This window comes from Panthera tigris, chromosome B2 (genome assembly GCF_018350195.1).
Source record: "Panthera tigris isolate Pti1 chromosome B2, P.tigris_Pti1_mat1.1, whole genome shotgun sequence".
Lineage (NCBI taxonomy): Eukaryota > Metazoa > Chordata > Mammalia > Carnivora > Felidae > Panthera > Panthera tigris.
Window position 1 is genome coordinate 15,190,061 of NC_056664.1, and position 13,430 is coordinate 15,203,490.

General features: G+C 44.8%; 1 protein-coding gene across 1 annotated transcript in view; it reads left to right on the top strand.

The window, feature by feature from the left end:
• The window catches only part of RANBP9 (RAN binding protein 9), a 90,309-nt gene that overhangs the window by 68,919 nt on the left and 7,960 nt on the right, over positions 1–13,430 (top strand). The window contains exons 8-12 of the mRNA XM_042985695.1: positions 956–1,064; positions 3,524–3,714; positions 4,867–5,011; positions 8,342–8,463; positions 10,121–10,272. Of these exons, the coding sequence (XP_042841629.1) occupies positions 956–1,064; positions 3,524–3,714; positions 4,867–5,011; positions 8,342–8,463; positions 10,121–10,272 (719 nt within the window). The remainder of the gene's footprint in view (positions 1–955; positions 1,065–3,523; positions 3,715–4,866; positions 5,012–8,341; positions 8,464–10,120; positions 10,273–13,430) is intronic.

Below are 13,430 nucleotides of genomic sequence, written 5' to 3' on the forward strand. Positions count from 1 at the left end.
TTGCATTCAAATCGCTCGCTAACCTTAAGGTAGTATTGGTCTTCCGTTGTACTGCCCGGGTGCCGGTGCTGTGGCCAGAGCTGTCGGCCCAGGCTACCAGGGGCACGTCAGTGTGTCGCTCCCACAGTTAGCCTCCTAAGTGACAGTGGCGCAGCTAAGTCCACCGGGGAGGGGGTGGCTGGATGAGACCCTAGGCATCGAAACAACGTGATGGGTGAAAGCGATGTTTTTATAGGTCGCGCTGCTATAAGAACACTTACTCCATTGTGTTGTCACCAACTGTAGGCTTGTCTGTCTTTCTCGCTGTGTTTAAGCTCTGGCAAACCGGAGACGATCACTTTTTTTGTGTGCCCATCATGTAATTGAACAGCTTACCTGACAGCGGGGAACACTCAGTGAATGTTGAATTCAGACTTTACTCCAAGGCTACCTTCTCTCAGTACTGGGTTCGAAAGGTTATCACGTTTGATAAGGCATTTTGAATATTACGTCTTTAATGTTTGCTATGGTCTTTAAAAAAAAAAAAACACAACACTCTACTGAGATATGATTGGCATATTAGATAGAAGCTGACGTATTTAGTGTGTAAGTTGAAGAGTTGGGGCTTGAGGATTCCGTGAAGCCAGCATCACACTGTATGCCGTAAACACGTCCCTGCTTTTAATCTTCGTGTTTAAAACTTCAGTAATGCTTCACAGATGTTTTTTTGTATTACTTGTGTATTAATTCGTGATTTTTAGAAATAGTTTATGAAAGTACTTGTTTTTCTAATTTTTTAATGTGTCTGAAATTGTTCCTTGATTGCCTGATAGAAACTATGATTTAAAACAAAAAAAGAAATGGAAGTTAATCACCGTAATTTAAATACTTTTTTTGACTAACTCCTTTTTTGACGGTCCACTAAGTTTGTTTCTACTCTTAAAAAATTAATCTTTTACCTTCTTTTTCTAAATAGGAATTCAGAAATTGGTGTTAGCAGGAAGAATGGGAGAAGCCATTGAAACAACACAACAGTTATACCCAAGTTTACTTGAAAGAAATCCTAATCTCCTTTTCACGTTAAAGTGAGTTTGTTCAACAAAACGTTATTGTGTGTGTGTGTTATGTATAATCAGAATTGTTTTCATGTTTTAATAGTTTTTGTTTCACCTCGTGTCAGGTATTTACATATAATTCTGTGATACAGCACGTCTCCATAACCGTTTGTAAAAAACACTTTTGTGGTAGGATTATAAGCAGATGGCATCTCTTGCTATGTTTCTGCTCTTCTGTGGTGCTAGCTATATGTTTAAAAATGTTAAAATTGCAGTTAAAAGGTGGATATCTGTTTTTCTTCCTGCTTATTGTAAGTCTGTGTCATTTCGAAAGCTGTGGTAAAATATACGTAACGTTTGCCATTTTTGCACGTGCACTTCTGTAGTATTTTTGCTTTAAGTTTATTTTGAGAGAGCACGCACGTGCATCGGTGGGGGCGGGGGGCAGAAGGAGTGGGGGAGAGAGAGTCCCAAGCAGGCTCCGCCCTGTCAGTGCAGAGCCCGACGCAGGGCTCGTGTTCACGAACCGTGAGATCATGACCTGAGCCAGAATCAAAAGCCCGACCGACGCTTAACCGTCGGAGCCACCCAGGCACCCCGTGCAGTTGCGTAGTATTAAGTGGAGTCACGTTGTTCTGATCGTCACCCGTCATCCACCTCTAGAACTTTCTTCATTATCCCAGATGGAAACTTGGAAGTCCCCATTTCTCCCTTCCCTGCCTCCCAGCAACCACCAGTTTACTTTCTGTTTCTGTGAATTTAAATTTGGCCGCTCTGGGCGCCTCAGATAAAAGAAAGCGTAACAGTGTCTGTTCCTGTAACTGGCTCATTTCTCCCAGCCTATTGTCCTCAAAACCCATCCATGTTATATAGCATGTGTCAGTTTCCCTCCTTTTGAAGCTGAACAATTGATAGACATTTGGGTCGCTTCCACTTTGGTTCTTGTGAATAACGCTGCTGTGAACAGGGGTGGTGTACGAATATCTGTGCGGGGTCCCTGCTTCCAGCTCTTCGGGGTATATACCCAGAAGTGGGATTGTTGAACCTGTGATCAATCTGTTTCACTTTTTGAGATTAATCCTGAGAGCTCTGTAGCCCTGCACCATTTTACAGTCTCAGCCAGTGGTATGCAAGAGTCCTGGCGTCCCCACATCCTGCCGACACTTCGTTTCTGCAGCTTTTGTTTTAATAGCCATCATGATTTGGCGTTTCTTTTTTATTGGTGTTATGGGTCTTTGTTATTTTAAAATTCAGGTGTTATTAAGCCTAATATTTCAACTCTCTAAGTACCAGACGCCCTTTGTGTTTGTTTTTCTTTTTTTTGAGAGAGAGAGTGAGCCGGTGGCGGGGGCGGGGGGCAGAGGGAGAGAGAGAATTCCAAGCAGACTCCGTGCCCAGCACAGAGCCCGACCTTTGCAGGCTTCGATCCCATGACCCTGAGATCATGACCTGAGCCAAAATCAAGAGTCGGACACTTAACCGGCTGAGCCACCCAGGCGCCCCACCAGAAACCCTTCCTTTGTAAGCCAATGTCAGAATTGTTTTGCTTAAGAGTAAAATTTTAACTGTGGCACATTTTGGTTAAGAGGTTGCAGATGGGAGTTGCAGTGAGGAAGAGCGTGGAGCAAGGCGCTTCGTCTACGTGATGTGTACACGAAAGCGTATCGTGTTCTTGCACGCCATCTGACTTGCCGCCAAATGCGAATATTATTTGATTAAACTATTTTTAGCTTCAAAAATGAGGTCTTCTGATTTTAAGCTATGGACTCCTTCATTTTCTTAGTGAATCTTTTTTTTTTTTTATTTTTTTTTAATGTTTGTTTATTTTTGAGAGAGTGCAAGCAGGAGAGGGGCAGAGAAAGAGGGAGACACAGAATCGGAAGCAGGCTCCAGGCTCCGAGCTGTCAGCACAGAGCCCGACGCGGGGCTTGGACTCACGAGACGTGAGATCATGACCTGAGCCGAAGCCGGACGCTTAACCGACTGAACCACCCAGGCGTCCCTCTTAGTAAATCTTAATTAAAGGAGAGATAGTGTGTTTTGCTTTATACTCTGGTTTTTCCGGAAATTTTTAAATTATTCTAAGCAGTACAGTGTATGAAACTACATGTAGTGTTTTTAGCACACTATCTAAAGACCACACCTACTGATAGATACAAGTCCATAAGGTATTTCCTTTCAGAGATCTGTTGTTGCTACTAAACAAACTGCTCTTTGAAAATGACCTAAGTAGGGGCGCCTGGGTGGCTCAGTCAGTTGAGCGTCCGGCTTCGGCTCAGGTCATGATCTCGTGGTCTGTGAGTTCGAGCCCTGTGTCGGGCTCTGTGCTGACAGCTCGGAGCCTGGAGCCTGCTGCGGATTCTGTGTCTCCCTCTCCCTCTGCCCCTCCCCTGCTTGTGCTCTGTCTCTCTCTGTCTTTCAAAAATGAAGAAACATAAAAAAAAAAAATTTGAAAATGACCTAAGTAAATTTGTCTCTTATCTTTCTAGAGTGCGTCAGTTTATAGAAATGGTGAATGGTACAGATAGTGAAGTACGATGTCTGGGAGGCCGGAGTCCAAAATCTCAGGACAGTTACCCTGTCAGCCCTCGACCTTTCAGTAGCCCGAGCATGAGCCCCAGTCACGGATCGAGCATCCACAGCTTAGCACCAGGCAAAGGAAGCAGCGCACATTTTTCTGGTGAGACTCAGTCTTACGATGTTACTTTGAAGTGTTTGCCCTTCTTTGTAGTTTTGAACCAAAATGAAAATTTTTTGAAACATGGACGTTTCCACATAGCTGTTTTGCACATGCACATACTTGACCTCAGCGCTGTTCTGGAAGGAAAATTGTAAGTGGATCGGACTCGTGTGTTTTTAGTACCAGAAGGTGACTTGAAGCAGAGCTGTTTCTGAGAATGGATTATTAGCAGATCTTCGTAAGCCAAAGTCGACATTCGAGCTGTCTCTAGAAAGTAAATCAGTAGATATTTGGTAAAGGTAAAAGGTAACCCGTGTGTTCTAATCCCATATAAACGTGAAGGTGGTGCCGTGGCCGTGGCGGCTTTGGCCACCGATCCCCACGCTAGCTGGGCCGGCTGCTCTCTTTCTTTCCCCACCGGGCCTCTGCTCTGCCCGCTTCATTTTCTCACGTCCCTCTCTGGGCTCACCGGTCATAGTCTCTCAGGCTTTTGGGGTTCTAGGAACTAAAATTCTCTCCTTTCCTGCCTTCGAGGACATCACTTCTACAGGTTTATTTCCAGCCTTCCTTAGTCTTCCTCTGCTGGTCTCTCTCATTCTGTTCTTCCCAACGTGTTCTCTTTCCTCTGTACATTTAACCTTCTAAAGCAAAAGTCACATCCTCTTTCCTTTCATAGAGTAACACCTTTGCTCTTTCTCAGTCGGCATGCACCTTTCTACATTACCACCTCTCGGTTTATTTACATCACCATCCTGTGCAGTGCGTGTGATTCCCACGTTTGTACCCTTCGCCACCTCCCCTCTTGAATTTCATACATTCACTCGGGCCCAGACGACTTCTTGGCCTCAGTGTATTCGTGCATTAAATGGGAGCGATGAGAACACAGGCCTCATGGGGGAGCTTGGGGGATTAAATAAGATCCATAATTAAGCCTTCAGTAAATGTTAGAGGAGATGATAATTACAGCCCACAATTAATATCCGTCTGTCCTTTCAGAGAAGTTATGTTTCCTTTTTAAGCAATGCATGGACTCTGCCACGTTATAAAAGTTTTAAATGCAAGATCAGAATATGGGCATATAGTCGTTACAGCTGACCAGTAAGTTGGTGTTTTGTTTCTGTTTTCATGCCTCTTTTTCTTGTTTTTCCCCAGGTTTTGAAAGTTGTAGTAATGGTGTGATCTCAAATAAAGCACATCAATCCTATTGCCATAGTAAACACCAGTCATCCAACTTGAATGTACCAGAACTGAACAGTATAAACATGTCACGATCACAGCAAGTTAATAACTTCACCAGGTATGTGATCTCCCTAGCTTTTACATTACTATAAGCAGCCTGATTATTTGTGTCGTCATTTTTAATCATTTGGAGAACTTGAATTAGATCGTCCATAGGGGGTCTGGGCGCTCCCAGGTCCTCAGAGAACAAAAGGGTGAGGAGTGAGTCCCAAACTCTCTGGTCTCCCGGGGGCCGGCAGCCTCTTTTCCTCTGCTCCTTCGTCGTGCTCCGCATCACCTTTTCCCTCTGCCGGGCTGTAAGCATACACACCGGACTCCTTGCCTCTGGGCTTCCTGTGGGCAGCGGCCTGTACACGTGGTCACATAATGCTGTGCCTGTATTTCCGGGTTAAGTCCCAGTCGTTCATTTACTCTCTAGAAGTAACGTATGGTATGTTTACAACTGTCTTTTTCTCTCTGTGTGGGTTTTTTGGTGTAGATGTGCATCAGGTTTTCTGAATTCCAGGTAACTAACTTGACAAAGAATCTTTTTTGAAAGCCTGACTTTAGGGGGCGGGGCTTGCTTGTAGCAGCAGAGGGACCTTCGGCCATTTAGTAAGCGTACCATGAGCCCAGTGCTGAGGACCTGTCGGATGTCAGACATTCTGCCGGGCCTGGTCTCCGACTTCAGAGAGCTGGGAGAGAAGAGATGTGTGTGTCACCGTCCTGTCACATATATTCGGGTTGAATATTCACGAACCTCGAGGTTCACGAAATGTAATCATTTGAATTGAATACGAGTTCTTACGAAATCAGCCTGCCCAGATCATCCAGCATCTGAATTCACTTTGGTTCAGGACTAGTGGCATGATAAAAAAATAATACACATGAAAAATGATGTGTAGATTTTATCAACTTGAGGTTGGTTTGGTCTTACAACATGAATTGTTTGGTCACACCCCATCTGGGGGGGAATAACGTTCATCAGTGCAAAACTTTCTCACTGAAGGAGAGCGGATGGGATCTGACTTTTGACATGGGAAATAGGATTCTGGAGAAAGGCGTATGTGTGAGAATCAGTATTGCGAATCAGGAGAATAATGAGAGTATCAAGATGATCTATCCCAAGCGCCAGCCTGCCGAAGTAATGGCGTGTGGTGTATACAGGTCATAATGGTGGTCCACAGAAGTGGTAGGAGAAGAGTAGGAAAAAACTCCGTCTTGTACGGAGGAGGTTCGGGTTGTCTTTCACGATAGAAATGACATAGTGGAAAGTAGGTTAGAGGACTGTGTCGTGCTGAAAATTCTGTCTGGAATATGGGTGTGTGCGTGCGTATGTGCTTTATATATAGCACGTTAGCACTTTGTTCTCGGTAGAGGCTTCTGCCATTGTTTGTGGCAGGACCGGGGGCAATTCGGGCAGTTTGTGGGTTTTTCTCTGAAATACCTCCTCATGGCAAGGAAGTTGCTAAAGAGACCTGTTGTTACCTGCGTTCAGGGAAGCAAGCTCACCGGAAGGGTTTGGCGACAGCATCTTCTGTGTGCCGTACGGACGAAGAAAGTGAGCTTGTGAAGTGCCCGGAACCGTTACACGGTAGCAGTTCCTTTGTAGTTGCTGAAGGCTTTCCTTACAGCCCTATTGCGAAGTAGCGAGGGTGGTACTATTAAAACATTGTACAGATGGAGAGCCCAAACCAGAAAAGTAAGCGATATTTTGTTGTTGTCAACAATACACGTCAATAATTCGTGGCTAGTAAGTTGCAGAACAGTGACTGCGTCCCAGGATTCCTGACTTCCAGTCGTGTGCTTTTTCTGTTATCAGCACCCCCCTCCCCTGCTGCCCCATCTGCAACACTGCTCCCTCCGCCCTCCCTCCTCCCCTCCTCTCAGCCGGCTGTAAAACTGAGTTCACTTGTCATTCCCAGGATGATTTCCTGGTGACATCCCCACCAAAGGCGGTGGCTCCCTCCCAGTGGGTCCTCTGTTGGCCCCTGGAGGGCGGAGGCCGTCTCATTGTAACCTTAGCCCGCAACACACAGTGTGGGCTCAGAGGCTCTTAAGTGTGTGTTGAATGAAAGGATCCCTCCCAAATACCGAATTGAATTGTCAAAAAAAAAAGAAAGAAACAAGTGTTAGTATATTAAGATCACTAAGAGCTATGATCTCAACAATTTCCATTACATTAAACATTATTTTTTAAAGTTTGATTTTTCTTCTCGTTGTCAAAGCTCATCAAGATACAGTCCGCGAGCTTTTCTGCCTGATGGAGTCATCCTGGGGCCCTTGCCCCCTTCTTCCCAGATCTGTGTCTTTTTGCCTTACACGTCTCACCGATGGAGGCAATGCTCTCACACGCACACACTTAAACTCACGCACTGACCCCGAGGTGCTACCAGCGGTTACCTCTGGTGGTGTGTGTGCAGAGCGCGTTTTGCTTGTCTGCGTTCGGTGTTGTTTTTTTCCTACGAATGAATATAGTTGCTTTTTTAATGAGAAAAGTGCATTTTCATTTAAATATTTCCTACACTGTCATCACGCGTTCCTTCTGGGCCGTATAATCCCTGCCTGGATCGTCACTGGAGAAGTCTTCAAGAGGAGGCGTTTGCCGTTCGTAGGGCGGGTGCGCGCGCCCACAAGTTCAGTGTGTCCAGACCCAGTTACTGGCACAGGGCTGTTCTTCGGTAGATGTGACCTGAGGGAAAATGAGGAGCAACCTAAATACCCGAAATCACATTTTTAAAATGAGGATTTAGCAGTGCTTTTTAGATTCTGTAGCCAGCGAGAAAGCCTGCGAGAGAAGAATCGTGGTGGGGGCTGGCCGGGGTGTGAGAGGGCGAGCCAGAGTGGTCTTCCAGATCACCGTTCACCTTGGTGGGAGGCTGTGTTTCTGAGTGGTGAGGACAGATGCCACCCCGTCCGGGCCACTTAAAGAAAACCTCGTCCTAGAAGGGATGAAGATGAGGGCACGAGAAAGGTGAAGTGGGGTCGGGGAATGGTTTGTTTCGACGGGGTAGTTTTCCCCTTTTTTGCCCTGGCTGCTCGAAATGCGAGCGGCGTGAGGCTGGGGCACCCGGGGGCAAGAGCTGATGAACACAGAACCAAGTGCGGATCTGACCTGGAAACACGGTGAGACGTATGTGAAAAGGAGTGTGTCCGTACGGATATAGAGTCAGGAAACCGCTGCATTTTAGGACGTACGCTGTTTTCCTCCTTCCAGGAGTACGGCTTTGTTGCGAGTCGGCTACCTACTGGCTCTGAAGACATTCAGGATAGAACCAAATACCTTGTTTTTGCAGACTGCTGTCGCCCTATGAAGTCAGTCTATGAGGAGGCTAGGAGTAGGAATTGATTTTAAACTACGCTGCGAGGATGTGATTTCTAAAGTTAGGTGTTTCTTCTTTATTTCCAGTAATGATGTGGATATGGAGACAGAGCACTACTCCAATGGGGTTGGAGAGACTTCATCCAACGGCTTCCTAAATGGTAGCTCTAAACATGACCACGAAATGGAAGACTGTGACACCGAAATGGGTCTGCAGTGATATTTCTTACGTTTTTAATAAAAAATGGTGACTACAAGGTTATGCTTTTACTTGTATTGATTCACAGCTGATGAGCACAAATCACGCTTAGCGATGTATGTGCCATTGGATTTGACAAGAGCACATATCCCGTAAACTGCCTCGTGAGCGCGGGCTGCTGCAGGGCGCGGTGCTTTCCAGTGCCTTCTGAAGTTAAGTTCCAGCCGGTTTTCTGTGCCGGACTGTCTTCGGCTCAACTTGGTGCTGGCGTTGATGCAGCCGTACTCTTACTAGCGTTAACTGTCTTTTAGGACACTTGGGGTTGGGGAAGTGAACGTTTTTACACTGGCTTCAGTATAGCCAGTGAAGGCCAAATGGGTACAGCTGATTTTATAAATTCGAATCAATTTCTTAAGTTCGTTTAATGTGAATATTTGTGACTATGAATAGTTCAGTGCCTTCCACATAGTAGGTGCTTCAGTATGACCCCCCCCCTTCCCTCTCCCTCCCCCAGGCCCCCCCAAAATTATGTGGCTGAAAGGTACATTAGCACGCATAGTTTTGTTTTGTTGGTAACTTGCATAGTAAATTGTACCATAATGTTAAACCATCAGCAAACTTTCCCATCGATTGGAGAATGAAAATGATTGGAGCTTCAAAATGCTTTTTTGCCTGAATTCGATGGCAACATTAGATTTCTGAGTATTTGGGAGTTAAAGGGTCCTTATTGAGGACTGTTGTTGAGGATTATGTGTTCAGTGTAAAATCCATTTTTCCAGCAAGGGGTATAGTTGGGAAGGCCAGCCTAGTTTTCTTCTATCAGATACCAGCACCCTCAACATTCAGAGTATAATCAGAGCGTGGTGATTGAGAGTTCTGGAGCCAGATGACCTGGATTTGAATTCTGCAACTGCCATTTACAAGCTGTGTGACCTTGCTCAAGTTACTTAAGAGCACAGTGCCTCAGTTTCTTCATCTGTAAAATGGGTGTGGTAATAATAGCAACCGCCTCATAGGCCACTGTGAAGCTTAAATGGGCTAATTTGTGAAAAGCTAGTAGGCACAAAGGAAGTGCTTAGTGAATGTTAAGGATCGTCATCGTTAGTAATTTATATGTTATTAGGGATTCATACAGTTACGTTATTGATCAGCGGTTATTGTCAACCAAGATATATACTAAACAATTATTTTCTCAAAGTGTGTAATTAATCCTGCGATTCCCTGGTGTCTTCTGTGTTTTTATTGGAGTCATTTAGCTTTTCACCTGGAGGAGTCCTTTTTTTCCATCTCTGCTCTGTGTCAGTCAGAGTAGCTGGAGTGGCAGTGCTGTTGTCTCCTTAATGCTGCTTAATGTAGTTTTAGAGAATTGTGCTTAACTTCTTCTACACTTTTCCCTGATATACCAGGGGCATCCTAAATGGAGACGATTTCGACGGACTTTGACCTGCGTGCTGGAGAGTAGAACCTAGATTCTTGAGACCTAGATAAAGTATACCTTTTAGCTGCAATGTTTTCTATTAAGTGAGAAAGAAAACCGCATATTTAAATAAACTATTAGGTAGTAATTACTAAATGAAACGTACAAAATGTTGTAAGCAACTGATGTTCATTTCTCCCTGGCACTCCATTTAATAAGAAAGTAAAATACTCGTTTGTTTTGCTTACAGAAGTTGATTCGAGTCAGTTAAGACGCCAGTTGTGTGGAGGAAGTCAAGCCGCCATAGAAAGAATGATTCACTTTGGAAGAGAGCTACAAGCCATGAGTGAACAGCTGAGGAGAGAATGTGGCAAGAACACAGCAAATAAAAAAATGTTGAAGGTAGATTTGTTTTTCCTTGAAAAATTGTTGATGTGTCAGAGGAACTAAAATTTAATTTTGTAAAGCACTGAGCACTAGGAATTCTTGTTGGACTTCAGGTAAAAAGGATGGATTCAGGGCACCTGGGTGGCTCAGTTAAGCACCCGACTCTTTATCTCAGCTCAGCTCTTGGTCTCAGGGTCGTGAGTTCAAGCCCCGCGTTGGACTCTGTGCTGGGCATGAAGGCTACTTAATAAATCAATAAAGGTAGGGATTCAGTCCCAGTTCTGCCGCCTGTCAGCGTTTTATGCCCTTTGTCGACCTACTGTAATTTTCTTAGCTGTAAAATTGGCAGACTTATTAGGAGACATGCGAGTTTGTTGATAAAACTATAAATTTGCGATATTTTTATTTCCATAAACGCTGCTCAGGGCTGCAGTAGATTGAACGTGTACTACGTGGCTTTCATTATGACAGTGATTGCCGAGGCACTTTCACAACCCCAGATAGATAAAATACATTTTCAGATCTCTTCTGGATTGATGCGCATGATAGATGGTAAGATGGCTAGGACTTCAGCAGTTTAGTACGGTGGTCACAAGTTTGCGTGTCGGTTGCGGATGGAGTTTTTCCCTCCCTTAAGTCGCCGTTGCTGTTAGTTGTAGAGATGTTAAGACTCCAAGAGGTTTTTTTTTTTGTACTCGCGTAAGTCCCAACAGCCCTGTAAGTCTATGACATGTTAACCTAGCTGTTGCATTTTTTTTTTGTAATCCTGCATCAGCTTGGGCTCAAAGGTGATTCGTTAGCAACATTTTCTCCTGCGTGTTTAAGAGGAGAGACGCGTGTGCTGTGGCCCTGAGACCGATGCTGGGGTGCAGTGGCAGGAGCAAGGCTTCTGCCAGCCCTTCCTGACCCAAACTGAGCCTCAGCGCCACAGTCAGCACCACCTAGCAGCACCAAACGCGGCCTAAAAGCAGCCAAAACTCAAACGGCTACCTGCACCGGAGCCTCCGTACGGTGCCTGTGTAGACGGAACACCACCTGCTCAGCCTAGGATGGTGGGTGAAGGAGCCACCCACGTACATCGCCAGTTACGGCGTGCGGTCTTGTAGCGTCGGGGGCTGCGACGGGAGCAGCGGTGTATTTGCTCTACGCGGTACTTCACCCGCTGGATCGCACAACTGCGGTTTCTGGTGGCGACCCTGAGCTATCCAAAAAAAAAAAAAAGAAGTAGTTAATTATGATTTTTATGCTAAATAAAATTGGTGGAATATGTAATTTAAACAGTTTTTCATTTAAAATGTCAAATCGCTTGGTGGGACCGCAAACTGGTGCAGCCACTGTGAAAACGGTTTGGAGATCTCCCAAAAAATTAAAAATAGAATTACCATATGATTCAGTAATTCCACTCCTGGGTATTTACCCAAAGAATATGAAAACAGTAATTCTAAAAGATCCATGCACCCCTGTGTTTATAGCAGCAGCATTGTCTACAACAGCCAAATTAGGGAAGCAGCCCAAGTGTCCACCGACCGGTGAATGGATAAAGAAGTGGGAGACAGACAGACGCGCACACACACACACACACACACACACACACACACACACGTTACTCAGCCATAAAAAAGAACGAAATCTTGGCATTTGTGACAACATGGATGGACTTCGTATTCTGCTAAGTGAAATAAGTTGGAGAAAGACAAATACCACACGATTTCACACATAGGTGGAATTTAAGAAATAAAGAAAACTGACCGGAAAAAGACTCTTAACTCTAGAGAACACACACTGCTGGTTGCCAGAGGGGAGGGGGCTGGGGAATGGGTGAAACAGGTGATGGGGATCAAGGAGCGCACTTGTGAGGAGCACTGGGTAATGTGTAGAATTGTTGAATCACCATATTGTGCACCTGAAACTATTCTAATGCCGTGTGTTAATTATACTGAAGTTTAAAAAAAACAACAATAGGGGCGCCTGGGTGGCTCAGTCGGTTAAGCGGCCGACTTCGGCTCAGCTCACGATCTCGCAGTCCGTGAGTTCGAGCCCCGCGTCGGGCTCTGGGCTGATGGCTCAGAGCCTGGAGCCTGCTTCCAATTCTGTGTCTCCCTCTCTCTCTGCCCCTCCCCCGTTCATGCTCTGTCTCTCTCTGTCTCAAAAATAAATAAACGTTAAAAAAAAAAACAAAAAAAAAAAACAACAATAAATTAAAGCCAGACACTGATATATTAGGAATATGGCTGCCCACGTTTGCCCTGTAAGGTGCAGAATTCCTTGAGGTCAGACTAGGTCTTTACCTAACTCCTCCCCCTTTAAATATATCCAGTGCGCATGGCACCTCGCTATTCATGAATGTTTATTAAGAGTTTTGTTTATATGGGTTCTGTTTATTGATATTTACCATACTAGAAATTAAAACAAATGATTAATCTCCTGACCAATAATCCTGGATCCGTTGAATATTTTTACGAAAAATAACTTCCAGAAACATCCGAAGAATGGCATCGCTTTACATTTGCCAGGCTTGATGGAGGGGAAGTTGGATTCTCGTCCCTACCTGTGCACTCGATGTGCTGTGCTGTCACTGTCACCGGCCCCGTGGCCCCTGGAAACCCCGCTGTGTGGCCGGGAGGGAATGAGAGTGAGGGTGAGGCGAGAGAGGGTTTTCTCAGTTTTATTACGAAAACAGCGTTGACGTTCCGGGACCTCCTGCAAGGATCTTAGATTGAACCCAGTGTTTCTGGACTGTACTTTGAGAACTGCTGTTTTAGGGGATATTTGGGGATACGGAATGTTTCTAAGAATTCACGTGCTTTTTTACGCTAGGTCATCTTGACTGTTTTCTTGTTAAAACTTTATGCTAATTGTGCATGATGAAGGAATGTGATTTATGTAGTGCCTTTCAGAATGTAAGATTTCACTTAATCAGCTTACTGTCTTTGATGCTGATGTGCATAAGCTGAGAAAATGGCATTGATGTGGCCTCTTCTCAAAGATAGTCCTTGATTATATATTGAATTATGTGAAGATGTAATTCATCTTCCTCATCTAAAGAGTGTGGATGGCTTTGATTTTGCACTTCTGACTTCTAAGCACATGCCAACTACTACTTTAAGAGACTTTCTTAATATTCTGAACTCCTTCCTTCCCATTCCCCAAACTTATCTTGATCCACGTGGGGA